The sequence below is a fragment of the Hyla sarda genome, chromosome 1 (genome assembly GCF_029499605.1).
Source record: "Hyla sarda isolate aHylSar1 chromosome 1, aHylSar1.hap1, whole genome shotgun sequence".
In the NCBI taxonomy this organism is placed as follows: Eukaryota; Metazoa; Chordata; class Amphibia; order Anura; family Hylidae; genus Hyla; species Hyla sarda.
This window is the reverse complement of record NC_079189.1, coordinates 379,774,940-379,794,367: the sequence shown is the minus strand read 5'-3', so window position 1 is coordinate 379,794,367 and position 19,428 is coordinate 379,774,940. Positions and strand designations below refer to the sequence as shown.

The window sequence follows — 19,428 nt, the reverse complement described above, 5'->3', positions numbered from 1 at the left end:
TTTTGTAGGAAACACACATGGGCACTAGACCACAGAAAAGCCTCAAATGAAGACGTCATAAGGCCTACAACTTTTGTTGCTGTCCCAATGGGAACCTGGTGACAAGTTAACAGCATCTTCACTTTCAAGCATAATTTGGATTTCCTATCTTCCCTCTGATAAATCCTCATGGTTGCAGAATCCATCACAAAGTCTAGAAACTTGCACACGTTTGCGAGTGTGGTATGGAATAATAAACACACCTTTGAGTCTGAGAAAAACAGCCAGCACCACTATCACTTTTGTAAAAACTCTTAGAGCAAAGGAAAGGCTGAATGGAAGGCATGTGAATTGAAAATAAGGATTTCTCTTGCTCTGCAAATGGCCAACCAGAGGAATTTGCAATGAGCTCTTCAAATGGGCACATGCCAATAATGCATCCTTAAATTCCATCTTTCTGAAGCCTATCACTGATGGTTTAGATTTGAAAATTATTTTTTAGAATGAACTTGAAGAGGAATGCCAGATCTATTATGAGACACCAATGACCATCTTTTTGGAGCAGGGAAAAAAATTCTTGAGTAAACACCAACAGCCTCTTGGTGAAGAAGAACCATTTCTAGAGCCCCTTTTACAACAGGACAAGGTTTGGAGTGTTTGACAAAAAGAGATATTCAGAAAAGTACGAGTCAGTCCCTATAGAGTAACCTATTTGTATAAGAGTGAGAGAACCAAGGCATCTTAGGTACTCATAGTCCAAGAAGCGAACAAAAAGTATGATGACTAATTTGGGTCTGGCAAACCTCATCATAAAGTCTGCTCTTTGCTACCTTGGACCAGCTGATGCTTGTTCCGTCTCCCTTGGTTTCTGGAGGACCTGTTTCTGCCTGAAAAACATTGTGTCTGTTTACAAAAGGAACACCACCTTTGCTTCCTAGTCCCTCGGGCAAAACAAATGCCTATGGAGTCACTGAGAGACTCTAGGATCTTGCTAATTGAGGCCCAAAAAGTCCCCCAGACTGAAACAGAAGGGAGCAAAAGTTATTTTTAAAAGGGTATCCCCAGACCATTCCTCAATTCACAATGCTCTTCTGGCAGATGTAGACACAGGGTGCCAAGAGGAAAATCTGCCAAGAAGTCAGAAGCCAAATTCACATCTGTAATACTGTGCAATATTTCTTCTTTAGGAACACCTCGTGTAAGATCCTTGGTGAACTTGCTAAACCATATGTGCAGAGATCGTGCTACTGGAACAGCAGCCATAGAGGCTTTACAGGTAAAGGCTGCAATAGAATAAACCCTCTTGACAGATGCATCAGCCTTACTATCCATTATATCCTTCAAGAGAAAATGCCCCAAAGGCAGGTGATCGCCAGGTCCACTATAGGCAGATTCCTTCAAGATTCAGTGGCTTTGGCATCAAGTTTGCAAACTGACAAAGCATGATCCAGAGTTTTTGGTACGATTTGGTCCAATACAGATCTTTAGACACAACTTTCCCCTCTGATGGGCACAGTACTTCTAAGCTAGAGGATAATGAAGAAGGGGACTGATCCCTCGTAACTACTGTTATAACAGCATTTGGAGATATACTTAAGGCAAGCATCATGGACTTAGGGTATCTGGGCCAGTGTCTTTTGTCTGTGACAGGTGCAGAGGTCATTCCACAGCGAGGGGGGAGGCTAAGCTTTAAGCAACAGCTATTGTGTGTATGTCTGTTATCTATATACTGATATGAATAGAAATGGAAGTATCAACTTAATTTTAGGCTTAGTGGTCAGATTGAAAACTGCAAGATTTCAGGATTATTTTATAATACACTATTTTTTTGAAATATAAGAAAATGTTTAGCAAAAAAATAAAATAAAAACGTAGATTTTTTATACTTACGGTAAAATCTATGTCTCGGAGCCTCATTGGGGGACACAGGAACTGTGGGTATATGCTACTTGCCACTAGGAGGCCGACACTAGGCAAAAAAAGAAGTCGGGCCCTCCGAGCAGGATATAACCGCCCATTGACTCTGAGTTAATCAGTTTAGTCCCAAAGCAGTAGGAGAGAGCCAACAGAGAGGAAAACCATGTTGTCCGAGGAACAGCCCAAAAAAAAAACAAAACAAAACCAAGCCCCTCACTGAGAGACAACCAAACCGTAACCAGGAAACCAACAAACAGCTATTGGGTGGGCACTGTGTCCCCCAATGAGGCTCAGAGAAATATACTTTACCGTAAGTATAAAAAATCTACTTTTCTCGTCTACACTGGGGGACACAGGAACTGTGGGATGTCTTAAAAAGGTCCCTGGGGTGGGAACAAACAAAATTCCACCAAGAGGAAGTCAGGCGGAAGAATGAGCCACCGCCGCCTGCAGAACCTTGCGACCAAGCCACCCATTGGCAGATGCAAAAGTGTGCACTGATGACCAAGTGGTCACCTTGCATACCAGAATCGCAGAAGCTCTGTTCCGGACCACCCAAGAGGCCATGGGCCCATGGGTAAAGTGAGCCGTAACTCGAAAAGGCAGGACCTTCCCCTTACAGAGATGGTCGCCTTAGAAGCTGGAAGGTCCTTACGCCGTCCATCTGGAAGCACAAACAGCAAGTCACAGTGCCGGAAAGAAGAGGTGACTGACAAATAGGCCCAGAGGTCTCGAACCAGGTCCAATTTATGGAGGGAGCACTCCCGAGGTGAGAAGGGTTAGGACAAAAAGAGAGACGGGACTCCCGTGAGGACAAACGGCACTGAGGAGACTGGCATCGGTTGTCAAGACCTGCCAATGGAGGGGCAGAAAGGAACGACCCTCCCGGAGAAGAGGGGACTGGAGCCACCAAAGAAGGGAGTGGCGTTCCCGAAGGGGTAGCTGGATGTGGAGATGGAGGGACAGCGGGGACTTGTCCCATTGGGACAAGATGGCCAGTTGTAGGGGACAATACCTGAACTTAGCAAAAGGAACCACCTCCATGGATGCCACCATCCTGCCCAGCACCGCCATGCAGGTTCTGATCGAGATTGGACTCGGGCAGCGGAGGAGACAAACCCCCACGCTCAAAGAACGTCTCTTGTCCACCAGAAGCCGAATTCGGGCAGCTGCGGTGTTGAAAAAAAGTCCCAGGAAATCTAGGGAGTGAGAGGGAGAGAGATTGGACTTGGCCAGATTGATGATCCAGCCAAAACTGTCCAAGGTGTGAAGAGTGATGTGGAGACTCTCCAGGTTCTCCGCAAGGGAGGGTGCTTTAACCAACAGGTTGTCCAGGTAAGGAAGCACACAGACTCCCCGAGAGCAAAGAATGGTGATCACTGCTGCTAGGATATTGGTAAAGACCTAAGGGGCCATGGCCAACCCAAAGGGCAGAGTCAGACTCATGAACTGAAATTGACCTGTAGGAATCGCAAACTGGGGAAAACGCTGATGAGAGGGGCAGATGAGCATCTTGTCCACTGAGAACAGAAACTCACCCAGGTCCATGGACACGATCACTGATCGCAGAGATTCCATGTGGAAATGATACTAAGCTAAAACTGATTAGCTCAGTGTCAGTGGGTGGGTATATCCTGATAGGAGGGGCTGACTTGCCAAGTGTCAGCCTCCTAGTGGCAAGCAGCATATACCCACGGCTCCTGTGTTCCCCAATGTAGGCAACCGAGAAATAGTGCCTGCATCGCATAGTCCACAGTCAGGGTGTCTCGACTGCCTGCCATTCATTGCTGCATAGTTCTCTCCTTTCAGCTGCTTAGCACCAATGTCTGTAATCCGTGCCAGGCAGGAGGGGATGAAGGATATTTTATCATATTACAGTCATGTGATCAAACACATGGCTGGGAGGAGCAGTAAGTACAATAAAAGGTACTACAGTGTGCAGAGATTAAAATATATAATATATTGTTTGTGTGTCATATTGTAAAAATCACTGGTAAAATCATAAAATTGCATAATATTACAGCATTGAGTCCCACCACCATTGCAGGTCTAGAGTTTGAGTGATTAACCCCTTAAGGACTCAGCCCATTTTGGCCTTAAGGACTTTTAATTTTTACGTTTTCATTTTTTCCTCCTCGCCTTCTAAAAATCATAACTCTTTTATATTTTCATCCACAGACTAGTATGAGGGCCTGTTTTTTGCGCGACCAGTTGTCCTTTGTAATGACATAACTCATTATATCATAAAAATTATGGTGCAACCAAAAAACACTATTTTTGTGGGGAAATTAAAACAAAAAACACAATTTTGCTAATTTTGGAAGGTTTCAATTTCACGCCGTACAATTTATGGTAAAAATGACGTGTGTTCTTTATTTTGAGGGTCAATACGATTAAAATGATACCCATTATTATATACGTTTATATTATTGTTGCGCTTAAAAAAAATCACAAACTTTTTAACCAAATTAGTACGTTTATAATCCCTTTATAATAACTTTTTTATTTTTCCGTATAAGCGGCGGTATGGGGGCTCATTTTTTGCGCCATGATCTGTACTTTTTTTTGATACCACATTTGCATATAAAAAACTTTGAATACATTTTTTATAATTTTTTTTAATAAAATGTATTAAAAAAGTAGCAATTTTGGACTTTTTTTTTTTTCGTTCGCGCCGTTCACCGTACGGGATCATTAACATTTTATTTTAATAGTTTGGACATTTACGCACGCGGCGATACCAAATATGTCTATGAAAATTTTTACACTTTTTGGGGGTAAAATAGGAAAAAAACGGACGTTTTACTTTTTTATTGGGGGAGGGTATTTTTCACTTTTTTTTTACTTTTACTTTTACATTTTTTTTTTTTTTTACACTTGAATAGTCCCCATAGGGGACTATTCATAGCAATACCATGATTGCTAATACTGATCTGTTCTATGTATAGGACATAGAACAGATCAGTGTTATCGGTCATCTTCTGCTCTGGTCTGCTCGATCTCAGACCAGAGCAGGAGACGCCGGGAGCCGGACGGAGGAAGGTGAGGGGACCTCCATGCGGCGTTCTGAATGATCGGATCCCCGCAGCAGCGCTGCGGGCGATCCGATCGTTCATTCAAATCGCGCACTGCCGCAGATGCCGGGATCTGTATTGATCCCGGCACCTGAGGGGTTAAAGGCTGACGCCCGCGAGATCGCGGACGTCTGCCATTGCCGGCGGGTCCCTGGATGCGATCAGCAGCCGGGATCAGCCGCGCATGACACGGGCATCGCTCCGATGCCCGCGGTTATGCACAGGACGTAAATGTACGTCCTGGTGCGTTAAGTACCACCGCACCAGGACATACATTTACGTCCTGTGTCCTTAAGGGGTTAAACATGCAGTCAGGATGGGACCTTAGGCTGTAATAATGACTCAAAAATTTAATCATATTACACTTAAATGGAACCAGACAAATTTGGATAGCCATATGCAAATGCAGCAACTACATGCACCATTGCAGTTTGTTTCAATTATCACAAGATGATGCATTAAGCTAACAGAAACTGACTTTTTACTTCCTCGTCAACCCTAGACCACCAATGTTAGTGACAGTGATCCCTCTGCTGCCTAAGACCACCAGTATCGTTTAGGTGGTATGATTTTTTTTCTCCCTGTTTTTAGTTGTCTAAACCAGGGGTGTGTCTTATAGTCTGAGAAATACAGTAGATAGTAAAATGGAAAATTAGAGAAAAAAAAACACCAAAAACTTAATTTAACTCCTTGCCACAAATGGACGTTCATTAACGTCCATCTGCGGTTCCCGAGGTATGACACACGCTCAGCCGATAAGCGCGCATCATACCCGGTGGGTCCCGGTTGGTATAGGCAACCAGGACCCACGGCTAATGCCGGACCTCCCCAATCGGGCTGATGTCCGGCATTAACCCTTTAGACGCATCGATCAAACTTGATCACCTCGTCTAAAAAGAAAGTAAACATTGCTGGTTAGCAGTTCGAAATGAACAGTTCGCTGTGAAATCGCAGCGTCCTGAACAGCTTGCAGGACGCAAGGAGGATCCCTACCTGCCTCCTCGCTGTCCGATCGCCCAATGACTGCTCCATGCCTGAGATCCAGGCAGCAGCAGTCGAGCAGCGATAACAATGATCAATGCCATGCTATTGCATGGCAGTGATCAGTGTAGGAAATCAGTGTGTGCAATGTTATAGTCCCTTTGGGAGCTATAACATTGCAAAAAAAAAAAATGTAAAAATAAAGTGTTAATAAGTGTGATTTAACCCCTTCCCTAATAAAAGTTTGAATCACCCCCTTTTCTCATAAAAAAAACAAAAAACAACTGTGTAAATAAAAATAAACATATGTGGTATAGCCGCGAGCATAAATGTCCGAACTATAAAATGATATCGTAAATGTAACCGTACGGTCAATGGCGTACACGTAAAAAAAATTCCAAAGTCCAAAATAGCGTATTTTGGTCTCTCTTTATCCTATAAAAAACTGATCAAAAAGTCTGATCAAAACAAAAATGGTACCGATAAAAACGCCATATAACGGCGCAAAAAATGAACCCTCATACTGCCCAGTATATAGAAAAATAAGTTATAGGAGTCAGAAGAGGACATTTTTCAACGTAATAATTTAGGTGCATGTAGTTACAATTTTTTTTTAGCAGTAAAATAAACATCAATCCTATGTAAATTGGGTATCCTTGAGACCGTATGGACCTACAGAATAAATAGAAGGTGCAAATTTTACCGAAAACTGCACTGCATAGAAACGGAAGCCACTAAACCTTACAAAATGGCTTTAGTTTTTTCAATTTTGCCCCACAAATAATTTTTTTCTGGTTTCACCATAGATTTTGTGGTGAAATTATTAATGGTATCACAAAGTAAAATTGTTGCCGCAAAGAACAAGCCCTCATATGGATTTTTAAGTGGAAAATTGAAAGTGTTATGATTTTTAGAAAGTGAGGAGGAAAAAACTAAAAGTGCAAAAATGAAAAATCGCCAAAGAGGGAAGGGGTTAAACAATAGGTCATTTTCTGATGACATATTCCGCTTAACTCCTAGAATTCACATAAACCAACTAAAATTTTCCACAGAAACTTCTCAATACTTCATAAAAAGTGAACTCTGCATGAATGTTACTTGTCACAGCTTACCTTAGAGTCTTTTTTATGGCCTCCGGCAAGCAACTTCATTACCACTATATTATTTTTGGATACCTTCAAAATGTCATTGACCTAAAATAAAGAATTACAGTAGTAAATCACAATATTGTGCCTCAAATCTGGCATTTAATCACCATTATGTAGAACAAATATTAAACTATATAAATATATCCTTGCAAAGAAATATGCAGACCACCAGGACACTTAACCCCTCAAGGACATAGCCCATTATGGCCTTAAAGCATACCTTTCAGATCTCACAAAAAAAAAAAAAGTTACTCAGTACCTAAACATGACCATGTACATCTAATTGTTATTCCTATATTTATTATTATTATAAAAATCCCTCTTTTCATTAGCTCGCAGCGTTAGAAATCCTCTCAGGGGAAGGGAGTGTCCCACCCTTGTGATGGTGGAAACTGATTGGTGTGGCCTTGTCCATGAGTCATCCTGATGCTGCTACAGGACTGGTTAGTGTCCCAGTAGGTATGAGGACCCCTAGTGGTGGGATTTTCAGGAGCAGTTTTCTTTTATTAAATATTAAAAAAAAATGTAATCAACTATATTACAAAAGGTCTTCAATTTTCATCAGTAACAACTTATAAAACGATTTTGGATCTGATAGTGCCCATCTAAGGACAGATAGGAGCCAACACTCACTGCTCTGAAGCGAGTGCAGCTCCTGTGCTTGCTTCCAACCCATTTAAAGGGGTACTCCACTGGAAAACATTTTTTATTAACCTGTTGGGGACGGAGGGCGTATGGATACGCCCTCGTGTCCCGAGGGCGTGGTAATGAAGTTGGTCGATCAGGCTGATGACCAATGGCAGTTGGGGGCGGGGGGGGGGGGGGGGGGGATTAAAGTTCATTTCCCCCTCTCAGAGCGAGGGGAACACGGGCGGCGAAGTGAGGAGCATGGCCGGCTTACCCGGACCGGCGGAGGCGGCATCCAGGAGCGGCGGAGACGGCATCCAGGAGCGGCGGAGGCATCGACGGCAGCAGGAGGAGTGCGGACGGAAAGTGATCTTCTCTGTGGCCTTCTAAACGCTGCAAAACTTCCAGCATGCCCACACAGCCAAAGGCTGTCTGGGCATGCTGGGAGTTGTAGTTTTGCAACATCTGGAGGGTCACAGTTTGGAGACCACTGTGTAGTGGTCTCTAAACTGTGGTCCTCCAGATGTTGCAAAACTACAACTTTCAGCATGCACTGACTGTCTGGGCATGCTGGGAGTTGTAGTTTTGCAACATCTGAAGTGGCACAGTTCGGAGACCACTATATGTACGGTCTGTCAGTGCATTCTGGGAGTTGTCATTTTGCCACAGCTGAAGGTTTGGGGTGCCCCCCATACCATATGAATGTACAGGGTACATTCACACGGGCGGGTTTACAGTGGGTTTCCTTCTACAAGTTTGAGCTGCAGCAAATTTTCCGCCGCAGCTGAAACACCCAGCGGAAAACTTACTGTGAACCCCCGCCTGTGTGAATGTACCCTAAAAACACTACACTAACAAATAATAAAAAGTAAAACACTACATATACACCCCCTTACACGTCCCCTCCCCCCAATAAAAATGAAAAACGTCTCATACAGCAGTGTTTACTAACCGAAGCCCCCAGCTGTTGTAAAAACACAATTCCCAGTATTACCGGACAGCCATAGACTGTCCTGGCAGGCTGGGAGTCTTGTAAAAGCTGGAGGCACCCTGTTTGGGAAACACTGCTGTAGGGTTTAGGTGGAGACAAGCCCCATCCTTGTAACCGGGTCCCCTATTGCAAATTCCTTATTTAGGCCTCAAATGCGCTCTCTCACTTCAGAGCCCTGTCGTATTTCAAGGCAACAGTTTAGGGCCACATATGGGGTATTTCCGTAATTGGGAGAAATTGCGTTACAAATTCTGGGGGGATTTTTCTCCTTTTACCCCTTATGAAAAGGTAAAGTTGGGGGCTACACCAGCATGTTCGTGTAAAAAAATAAAAAAAATCTACACTAACATGCTGGTGTTGCCCCATACTTTTCATTTTCACAAGAGGTAAAAGGAGAAAAAGACCCCAAAATTTCTGACGCAATTTCTTCTGAGTATGGAAATACCCCATATGTGTACATAAAATGCTCTGCGGGCGCACAACAAGGCTGAGGAGTGAGAGAGCGCCATGTACATTTGAGGCCTAAATTGGTGATTTGCACAGGGGTGGCTGATCGTTACAGCGGTTCTGACATGAACGCAAAAAAAACACCTACATGTGACCCCATTTTGGAAACTACACTCCTCACGGAACGTAACAAGGGGTATAGTGAGCCTTAACAACCCACAGGTCTTTGACAAATGTTTGTTAAAGTTGGACACGAAAATTAAAAATTTGGGTTTTTTTCCCCTGAAATGCTGGTGTTACCCCAAATTTCTCATTTTCACAAGGGGTAATAGGAAAAAAGCCCCCCAAAATTTTTAACCCCATTTCTTCTGAGTGTATAAATACCCCATATGTGGATGTAAAGTGCTCTGCGGGTGAACTACAATGCTCAGAAGAGAAGGGGCGACATTGGGCTTTTTGAGAGAGAATTAGGCTGGAATTAAAGGCTGTGTGTGTTTACAAAGCCCCCATGGTGCCAGAACAGTGGACCCCCTCCACATGTGACCCCATTTTGGAAACTAAACGCCTCACAGAATGTAACAAGCGGTGCAGTGAGCATTTACGCCCCACAGGTGTCTGACAGATTTTCTCATTTGCACAGCCCACTGTTCCAAAGATCTGTCAAATGCCAGTGGGGTGTAAATGCTCACTGCACCCCTTATTAAATTCTGTGAGGGGTGTAGTTTCCAAAATAGTATGCCATGTGGTGAGACATGCCCCCAAAAACCATTTCAGCAAAATTCGCTCTCCAAAAGCCCAATGTCGCTCCTTCCCTTCTGAGCCCTCTAATTCACCCGCAGATCACTTTACATCCATGATGCATTTCCTTACTCGAGAGAAATGGGGTTACAAATTTGTGGGGCACCTTCTCCTATTACTCCTTGTGAAAATGAAAAGTTTGGGGTAACAACAGCATTTTAGTGTTAAAAATCGAATTTTTCATTTTCCTGTCCCACTTTAACGAAAGTTCGTCAATCACCTGTGGGGTGTTATGGCTCACTTATCCCTTGTTACATTCCTTGAGGGGTGTAATTTCCAAAATAGTAGGCCATGTGTTTTTTTTTGTGCTGTTCTGGCACCATAGGGGCTTCCTAAATGTGACATGCCCCCCAAAAACCATTTCAGCAAAATTTGCTTTCCAAAAGCCAAATCTAACTCCTTCTCTTCTGAGCATTGTAGTTCGCCCGCAGAGCATTTTACTTCCTAATATGGGGTATTTCCATACTCAGAAGAGATGGGGTTACAAATTTTGGGGGGCTTTTTCTCCCATTACCCTTTGTAAAAATGGTAAATTTGAGGGGAAAAACTGCACTTTAGTGTAATTTATTTTATTTTTTTCATTTACACATCCGACTTTAACAAAAAGTCGTCAAACACCTGTGGGGTGTTAAGGCTCACTGGACCCCTTGTTACGTGCCTTGATGGGTGTAGTTTCCAAAATAGTATGCCATGTGTTTGTTTTTTGCTGTTCTGGCACCATAGTGGCTTCCTAAATGTGACATGCCACCCAAAAACCATTTCAGAAAAATTCACTCTCGAAAATCCCATTGTTGCTCCTTCCCTTCTGAGCCCTCTACTGTGCCCGCCGAACACTTGACATACACACATGAGGCATTTCCTTACTCGAGAGAAATTGGGTTACAAATTTTGGGGGTCTTTTTCTCCTTTTACACCTTGTAAAAATTCAAAAGCTGGGTCTACAAGAACATGCAAGTGTGAAAAATGAAGATTTTGAATTTTCTCCTTCACTTTTCTGCTATTCCTGTGAAACACCTAAAGGGTTAACAAACTTTATGAATGTCATTTTATAATCTGGTCATTTATGGGGTATTTCTAATATGAAGGCCCTTCAAATTCACTTCAAAACTGAACTAGTCACTAAAAAATTCAGATTTTGAAAGTTTTGTAAAAAATTAGAAAATTGCTGCTGAACTTTGAAGCCCTCTGATGTTTTCCAACAGTAAAAACATGTCAACTTTATGATGCAAATATAAAGTAGACATATTGTATTTGTAAATCAATATATCATTTATTTGGAATGTTTGTTTTCCTTACAAGCAGAGAGCTTCAAAGTTAGAAAAATGCTAAATTTTCAATTTATTCATCAAATTTTGGAATTTTTCACCAAGAAATGATGCCAGTATCGACAAAAATTTACCACTAACATGAAGTAGAAACATGTCACAAAAAAACAAACAAACAATCTCTGAATCAGAATGAAAAGTAAAAGCATCCCAGAGTTATTAATGTTTAAAGTGACAGTGGTCAGAAATGCAAAAAATGCTCCCGTCCTTAGGGTTATAATGGGCTCCGTTCCCAAGGGGTTAAATCAACTGGTGCCAGAAAGTTAAAAAGATTTGTAAATTACTTCTATAAAAAAAATATTAATACTTCCAGTACTTTTCAGCTGCTGTATGATCCACAGGAAGTTTATTTTTTTTTTATTTTATTTTTTTCCTTTCTGCCTGACCACAGTGCTCTCTGCTGACACCTCTGTCCATGTCAGGAACTGACCAGAGCAGGAGAGGTTTTCTATGGGGATTTGCTCCTACTCTGGACAGTTCCTAAAATGGATAGAGGTGTCAGCAGAGAGCATTGTGGTCAGGCAGAAAGGAAATTCATAAAGAAAATAACTTCCTGTGGATCATAACAGCAGCTGATAAATATTGGAAGGATTAAGATTTTTTTATAGAAATAATTTACAAATCTATTTAACTTTTTGGCACCAGTTGATTTAATAAAAAATGTTTTCCAGTGGAGTACCCCTTTAAGGATTCAGGGCGGACAGGTCAAGGGTGTACCTGTACGCCCGATGTCCTGAAAGGGTTAAAGGAAAACTGAGCCATTCACCCGTTCTAAAGCCATTACATAGGGTTATAGTGAGGGTGAAGTGGTATACGAGGAGATACCAGTTTTATCAGCCTCCATTGCTAACAGCCAACTTTATGCAATGGAGACGGGACCTGGCATACCCAGCATGTCGGTCCCACCTTTATTGTGCAAAGCCCAGGATGAAGTTGTGTAGTCTTTCCAGTCACAGAGCTCTCAGCTGTCAGTTCAGTCTGTGTCAGGGTATGAGCAAATCCCCATAGCTATCCTCTTCTGCTCTGAACAGTTCCTGAAACAGAGAGAGGTGGCTGCAAAGAGCACCATGTCTGCCTGGAAAGACTACATAACTTCATCCAGGGCATACAGCAGCTGATACAGCTAATGGAAAACAAGAAGTTTTATACCCTTTAAGCACAAGCCCATTTTGACCCTTAAGGACCAGAGCATTTTTTGCAAATCACACCTGTGTTACTTTATGAATTAATAACTCTAGGATGTTTACTTATCAGTCTGATTCCTAGATTGTTTTTTCGTGATATATTCATTCTACTTTAACCCCTTAAGGACCAGGTTTTTTTCCGTTTTTGCAGTTTTGTTTTTTGCTCCTTGGCTTTAAAAAATCATAACTCAATTTTTCACCTAAAAATCCATATTATTGCTTATTTGTTGCACCACCAATTCTACTTTGTAATGACGTCAGTCATTTTGCCAAAAAATTTACGGTGAAACGGAAAAAAAAAACGCTGTTTTGTAAATTTTGGGGGCTTCCGTTTCTACGTAGTAAATTTTTCGGTAAAAATGACACCTTATCTTTATTCTGTAGGTTCATACGATTAAAAGGATACCCTACTTATATATGTCTGATTTTGTATTACTTCTGGAAAAAATCATAACTTCATGCAGGAAAATTAATACGTTTAAAATTGTCATTTTCTGACCCCTATAACTTTTTTTTATTTTTCCGCGTATGGGGCGGTATGAGGGCTAATTTTTTGCGCCGTAATCTGAAGTTTTTAACGGTAGCATTTTTGCATTGATAGGACTTATTAATCGCTTTTTATTCATTTTTTAATGATATAAAAAGTGACCAAAAATGCACTATTTTGGACTTTGGAATTTTTTTGCGCGTACGCCATTGACCGTGCGGTTTAATTAACGATATATTTTTATAATTTGGACATTTCCGCATGCGGCGATACCATATATGTTTATTTTTATTTTCACTATGTTTTTTATTTTTATTTTATTTTTTATGGGAAAAGGGGGGTGATTCAAACTTTTAATAGGGGAGGGGTTAAATGATCTTTATTCACTTTTTTTTTTCACTTTTTTTTTTTTAGTGTTATAGCTCCCATAGGGGGCTATAACACTGCACACTGATCTTTTACATTGACCACTGATTTCTCATAGGAAACCAGTGATCGATGATTCTGCCGCTTGACTGCTCATGCCTGGATCTCAGGCACTGAGCAGTCATTTGGCGATCGGACAGCGAGGAGGCAGGTAGGGGCCCTCCGGCTGTCCTGTAAGCTGTTCGGGATGCCGCGATTTCGCCGCGGCTATCCCGAACAGCCCACTGAGCTAACCGGCACTTTTTACTTTTAGCCGCGTGGCTCAGCTTTGAGCGCGCGGCTAAAGGGTTAATAGCGCGCGGCACCGCGATCAGTGCCGCGCGCTATTAGCAGCGGGACCCGGCTTCACTATGACGCCGGGGCCGCCGTGATATGATGCGGGGTCACCGTGGAACCCCGCGTTATATCACAGGAGCGGGACCAAGGACGTACTCATACGTCCTTGGTCCTTAAGGGGTTAAGATAGTAGTACATTTTCGTCATTACAATTTTCATGAAAATTTTGCATTTTTCTAACTTTGAAACTCTCTGCTTGTAAGGAAAATGGTGGACATGCCAAATAAATTAGATATTGATTCACAAATACAATGGGGGAGATTTATCAAAACCTGTTTAGAGGAAAAGTTGCTGAGTTGCCCATAGCAACCAATCAGATCACTGCCTTCATTTTTCAGAGGCCTTTTCAAAAATGAAAGAAGCGATCTGATTGGTTGCTATGGGCAATTCAGCAATTTTCCAAATTTTCCAAATTTTCACAAAAAATTCTAAATCAGAATTTTTCAGGGACCAGTTAATTTTGAAGTGGATTTGATTGAGGGGCCTTCCTGTAAGAAATCCCCCATAAATGATTATAGAAACTGCACTCCTCAAAGTATTCAAAATGACATTTAGAAAGTTTGTTAACCCTTTAGGTGTTTCACAGCAATAGCAGCAAAGTGGAGGAGAAAACTCAAAAAGGAGATATTTTGTACTCCCCGTAAAATCTCTTTCTGGTAGTCTTCATTGGGGGACACAGATACTGATGGGTATATATGCTCTTGCCACTAGGAGGCGCTGACACTAGGGAAAAAGTTGTCTCCTTCCTAGCAAGATATACCCGCCCACTTGAAGTGAGGTAAGCAGTTTGTCACAAAGCAGTAGAAGAAGCCAACAAAGAAATATGTCCGAAGGACCCTAGAAAAGAATCCCGGATAAAAACCCAATAACCGGAAGAGAGTATCCAGACAAGAAGAAATAAATGGGTGGATGCGGTGTCCCCCAATGAAGACTACGAGATAGAGGTTTTACGGTGAGTACATAAAATCTCCTTTTCTCGGTCACTCTTCACTGGGGGACACAGATACTGATGGGACGTACCAAAGCAGTCCCCAAGGGTGGGATTAACCACCACCAGAGAAAGGCAATCAGTCCAGAGACCGAACCCACTCGTCGGTAAGGTCTGTGGACAAGACCCCGGGCCAGAGAAATTGAGCTCCTGGAAGATCCCACTGACCATTTTAGAAAGCCAAAGGAAGGAACCTTCCTATGCAGAGACTCTAACCTATGTCCATAAAGAGAGACAAGGTATACCAGTAAGCCAGATGGGCCGGAACCATCCCGGAAGGAGGTGGGAAATCAAGTCCAAGGAACACAGAACCAGACAGAGGGTTAGCTCAACTGGAAAACAAAAATGGAAAAAAAGGGCACAACAAGGAAACCTCCTCCACAGACAACAGCATCAAAAGAACATGGCGGAAAAATGCCATGGAGAGGAGCGTACGCCGGAGCAGAAGGCGAACACAGAAGGTAGAGCCCAGAAAACCACTGGAAAAAAGAAAGACAGAAAACATCTCTAGAGATGTCTGGCACATAACAATGACCTGAACATCAGAAGACCCATGAGCAACCAGGAGGCAAAATTAGCTTGACTGGTAGAATCCGGATGACCGGAATGCCCTCCATCTCGGGAGTACATGGACCCCGAAGGAGGAGACAGAAGGTAAGAACGCCAAAAAAAGGAGTGGAACACACTGAAAAGGGGCATCCCGGAAAACCTGAGCAACAGACATGGGAACTGGAGGTACCCGAAGCACCTGGAAGAAGGGTAAAGAAACCCAACGGCTATGAAACGCTCCGGGTGACAAACTTCCGTGTTGAGACAAGAGGTGCGGTACAGAGAGACCACCCCACAAATGGAATCACAGAGAAGTCTGGGCAGGATCGCTACACATTAACCATCACTAAGGCCCAAAAATCAGGAGGGCCGGCCTAGCAAAGAAGGCACGCCACAGCATCCCAAGATAGTGTCCATGACAATGAGAATAACCGGTCTTGAATCCCATTAGTCCGAGGACCAGAGCACTACGAAGCAACGTCCCGTCCGAACAGGTATGGAGGGGGAACAAAAAGGAACCCAGCTGTGACTCCCAGGTTCGGGGCACAGGAAGGCTACCCCAAAATACTGTGGTGTCAGTGCAGCGCAAGTGACACTGTCAAAGGGAAGGATGAACACACCCTCCAAGGAGAGGGAGGAGGAGAGCAATGGCAGGACCCGAACCACAGATGGTGGCTAGACCGGCTGTCCCCAATCCATGCATGTTCGCATTAACTCTTCCAACAGAGGAGAGTGCCAAGGCTGCATGAGCAGCAGTAAATAACCAAGAAACAGGAAAAGAGCCAGGTTGCAATAGTGGGCAGTAAACACACAAGCAAAGGCTGCAAAAAGTTCTGCTGATTGCTCGCAGCAAAAAAAACAGGGCCCCGCCAGATACCCCACTATACAGTGGGAAGAGAGGGACGGCTCCAAGATGAGGGGAAAACAAGGGGTGGCCAAGATGAAACTCAAGCACTGACCATGTCAAGCTCCCTAATCCCCATACCTCCTGTGGAAGGGGGAATGTCAAGTGCGCCAGGCAATGAAGGAACAGGGGAATGCCGCCCTACAACAACGGAACAAAGTACTGGGTGGACGAAGCCCCCAGGAACCATGCAAGAACATATCGAGGAATGGAGGATCAAATTTGTGTCCCCAGAGGGATCAAAATCCCAGACACTGGTGCAGGGCAAAGATACAAGACGTGACTACAAATGCTAGTAAGAAGCACAAGCACACAGCAACCAAAAGTTTTGAGAGGAACCCCCATTGGGGTAAAACCCTGGACCAGATGGGTGCCAACGGAGCCATCCCAGGCAAGTCTAAGGCGACAGAGAAGGCGCCCGAGCCACACTGCACAGGAACCCAAGATGATACCTGGAGGCATAGGGGGACTGCTGAACTGACAGAGTCGCCCCCTCAGGACCCATGCCAAAACAGAGGAGTTCAAGCACCGCAGACCTGTGGAAACAAGATCACAGGAAGGCCCGAGGCACACCCCACTGACAGAAGGGAAGGTGGACTCTACACGTGCAGAGAGTCCATAGCATATGTAGAGACACCGACATGGTTACCTCACGATAGTAGTGGGGTACTAAGACCTCAGACACGAAGAAACCGCAGACCTCCAAAAATCCGGCAGTATGGAAAACAGGCTCAGCACCCAGCGGTGTGACACAACCATGCCCCTAGATGACCAACCTCGCACACTTGGAAAGGGGAATAGAGAGTGCTGCAGTTCCTCTGAAAGGCCATGGAACCTGCAGGAGATGCCCACACCCCATCTCCTTATGGTAGCACACATGGAGAGATGAAGGATGCATGTGGGTCAGGAAACATGCAGACACAGGCTGCCTTACAGGTATAAAAGTTCCAAGGAACCCACAGTTTACACACTTTGTGGAACTTCACATGGAAAGTGAGTCACCAGACTGCAGTCACGGGAGCGGCAGGAATGGAAAAGGTGATCTGGTGAATCAGAAAAACCATGCAGACAGTCTGGCTATCTGGGATAGAGGCCATGGCCACACCAGGCCATGGCCACACCAGGTCCTGCATGCAGAACCACACACCGAAAGTAGGTTACCAGTCTTCAACCTGAGAGTGGCAGACATGTAGAGAGGGACCTGATAGAGTAGGGAACCCTGCGAAATAGTATGTGGTGCATTGTATACGGCACATGGAGCAATAATGGGTGATTCACTCGGAACTACACCCTGGCAGAGGGTTACCTGAACTTCCGTCCACTGCGTGAGAAGTGTATGACAGATGAGCCGACGTAGCAGTAAACCATGCAGACAACTGTCTGACTGACTGGTAAAAGATTCCTGAACATACAGGATTCCGCCATCAGACCTTCCCACAAGAAGTGGGATACTGGAGTGCGGCCGATGGACCAGGCGAACCTGGCGGTGTAGGAGACCCAGCAGACGAAAGTCTGGATGACTGGCACCAGTCCCAGTACCTTGAGGAACCCTCATCCAGATTGCTCACACCAGCAGAGAGGTATGGAAAACCTGGCCATGCCCGTGCAGACAACGGTCAGCCAACCCAGTATACCTCCGGACGCTGGCGAAAAGGGGATGACAGCCAGATATGCGAACACTGTGGGAAGGAGGGGAGGCCTAGGAGCCATGGATAGTATCCCCACCACCCTGGGAGATCGGGGGAGGCTGAGTAGCCATGAATTGTATCCCTGTCACCCCGAATAGGGTCCATAGGACACATTGGGGCACTTCTTCGGACCCCTCACACAGCTGAGGGGAACCTGAACTCCAGCCGCAGATGCCTCAGCCATGTGATGAGTGACAAGCGGCAGAGGAAACCATGCAGACCACTGTCTGGCTTACTGGTACGGGTTTGTAGTATACAACAGGAATCCAGCCACGGATGCGGCAGCTCTGAGATGAGTGACAGGCGAGACTACTGTCGGGCATAATGATATCAGGTCCTCACTTCCCCGGAGACCTCACACTGGACGTGGGGATCTGGAGCACTAGCCGCGGATGCGGCAGCCTGTGGAGAAGGGACATATAGCATACACACACCAAGAACACCCCTTAGATGGATGACAAGCAGACATGACAGCCAAAGCGTTTGTAGTGTCCATCAGGAATGCAAATGCCAGTGCCATTCACGGTGGGGGGTGTGGGTGGGGGGTATAGCCGGAATTCAGCCGAGGGCACGAAGACATGGTATGGCACCCAGCAATAGGGGATAACAGACACTGACTGTATCCCCTAGGGATCGTGAATCCCTGGCAGTGACCCGCTAATGGCGGATCGCATATGCTTCCCTGACATAGGGAGAACCCAGCAGAAAATAGTATGCCGTATCTGACTCAAGGTAATTTGCCACATCAGGCCCCATATGAGGCAATGGAGGCAAGAAAGCGGCCCCCATATAAAGTCCTCAGAAAAGAAGCCTTAAGCTGATAAGAACAGATATTACAGGCCTCTACTAGCTATTGCATGTCAAGAGGGACCCCACAAGAAGAAATGGAAATGAAGACAATTTAATTAATGAACACAGGAGGGCGCCAAGCGCCACCAAATGGTCAGAAAGACTAGCAGAACTCTTTTTTCTTTTTTTCTTGTGTGTGCACGATTGTACTGAACATGGCAGGAAGGAAGCGTGGGGAGCAATGTGTTGTGAGTTGCCGCATGAACTATTGAAGGAGAGGGGCTAGGACGCCCACTCCACGAGCAGCACGCATGCGGGCAACCTCAGTAGCGGTGACAGCTCGGAGCAGCGCGCTATAGAAGCGCCTGCTAAGCAGCTGATCACAGCTCAGAGGCCGGAAGAGTGGGCCGGCTGGAAGAGCTCCCGCCAGGCTGCGCTTAGGGAGGCCAGCGATACCGCTCTGTCTATGGAGCGCCATTGGCCTCCGCAAAGGTGGCGGGGCGCAGCTAGGCGCTGCTCGAGGCGCACAGAATAAAGGAGCAATAAAGCAGTGACGGCTCGGAGCAGCGCGCTATAGAATCGCCTGCAGCAGCTGCACAGCTCAGAGGCCAGGAGAGCAGGTCGGCTGGAAGAGCTCCCGTTTGTCTGCGCTTAGGGAGGCCAGCGATACCACTCTGTCTATGGAGCGCCGCCGACCTCCGCAATGGTGGAGGGGCGGAGCTAGAATAAAGGCTGTGGGTAAGCACCCGCCGGTCATAAGGATGACCCGTACAGCGCACGCACCTGGAGA

The 19,428-nt window shown here is 44.8% G+C and overlaps 1 protein-coding gene across 4 annotated transcripts in view; it reads right to left on the bottom strand.

Moving 5' to 3' along the window:
• Positions 1–19,428, bottom strand: part of NAA35 (N-alpha-acetyltransferase 35, NatC auxiliary subunit) — an 89,442-nt gene that overhangs the window by 9,500 nt on the left and 60,514 nt on the right. For all 4 annotated transcript variants that reach the window (XM_056524453.1, XM_056524427.1, XM_056524435.1 and 1 more), the window contains exon 22: positions 7,064–7,144. In XM_056524453.1, coding sequence (XP_056380428.1) covers positions 7,064–7,144 — 81 coding nt within the window. The remainder of the gene's footprint in view (positions 1–7,063; positions 7,145–19,428) is intronic.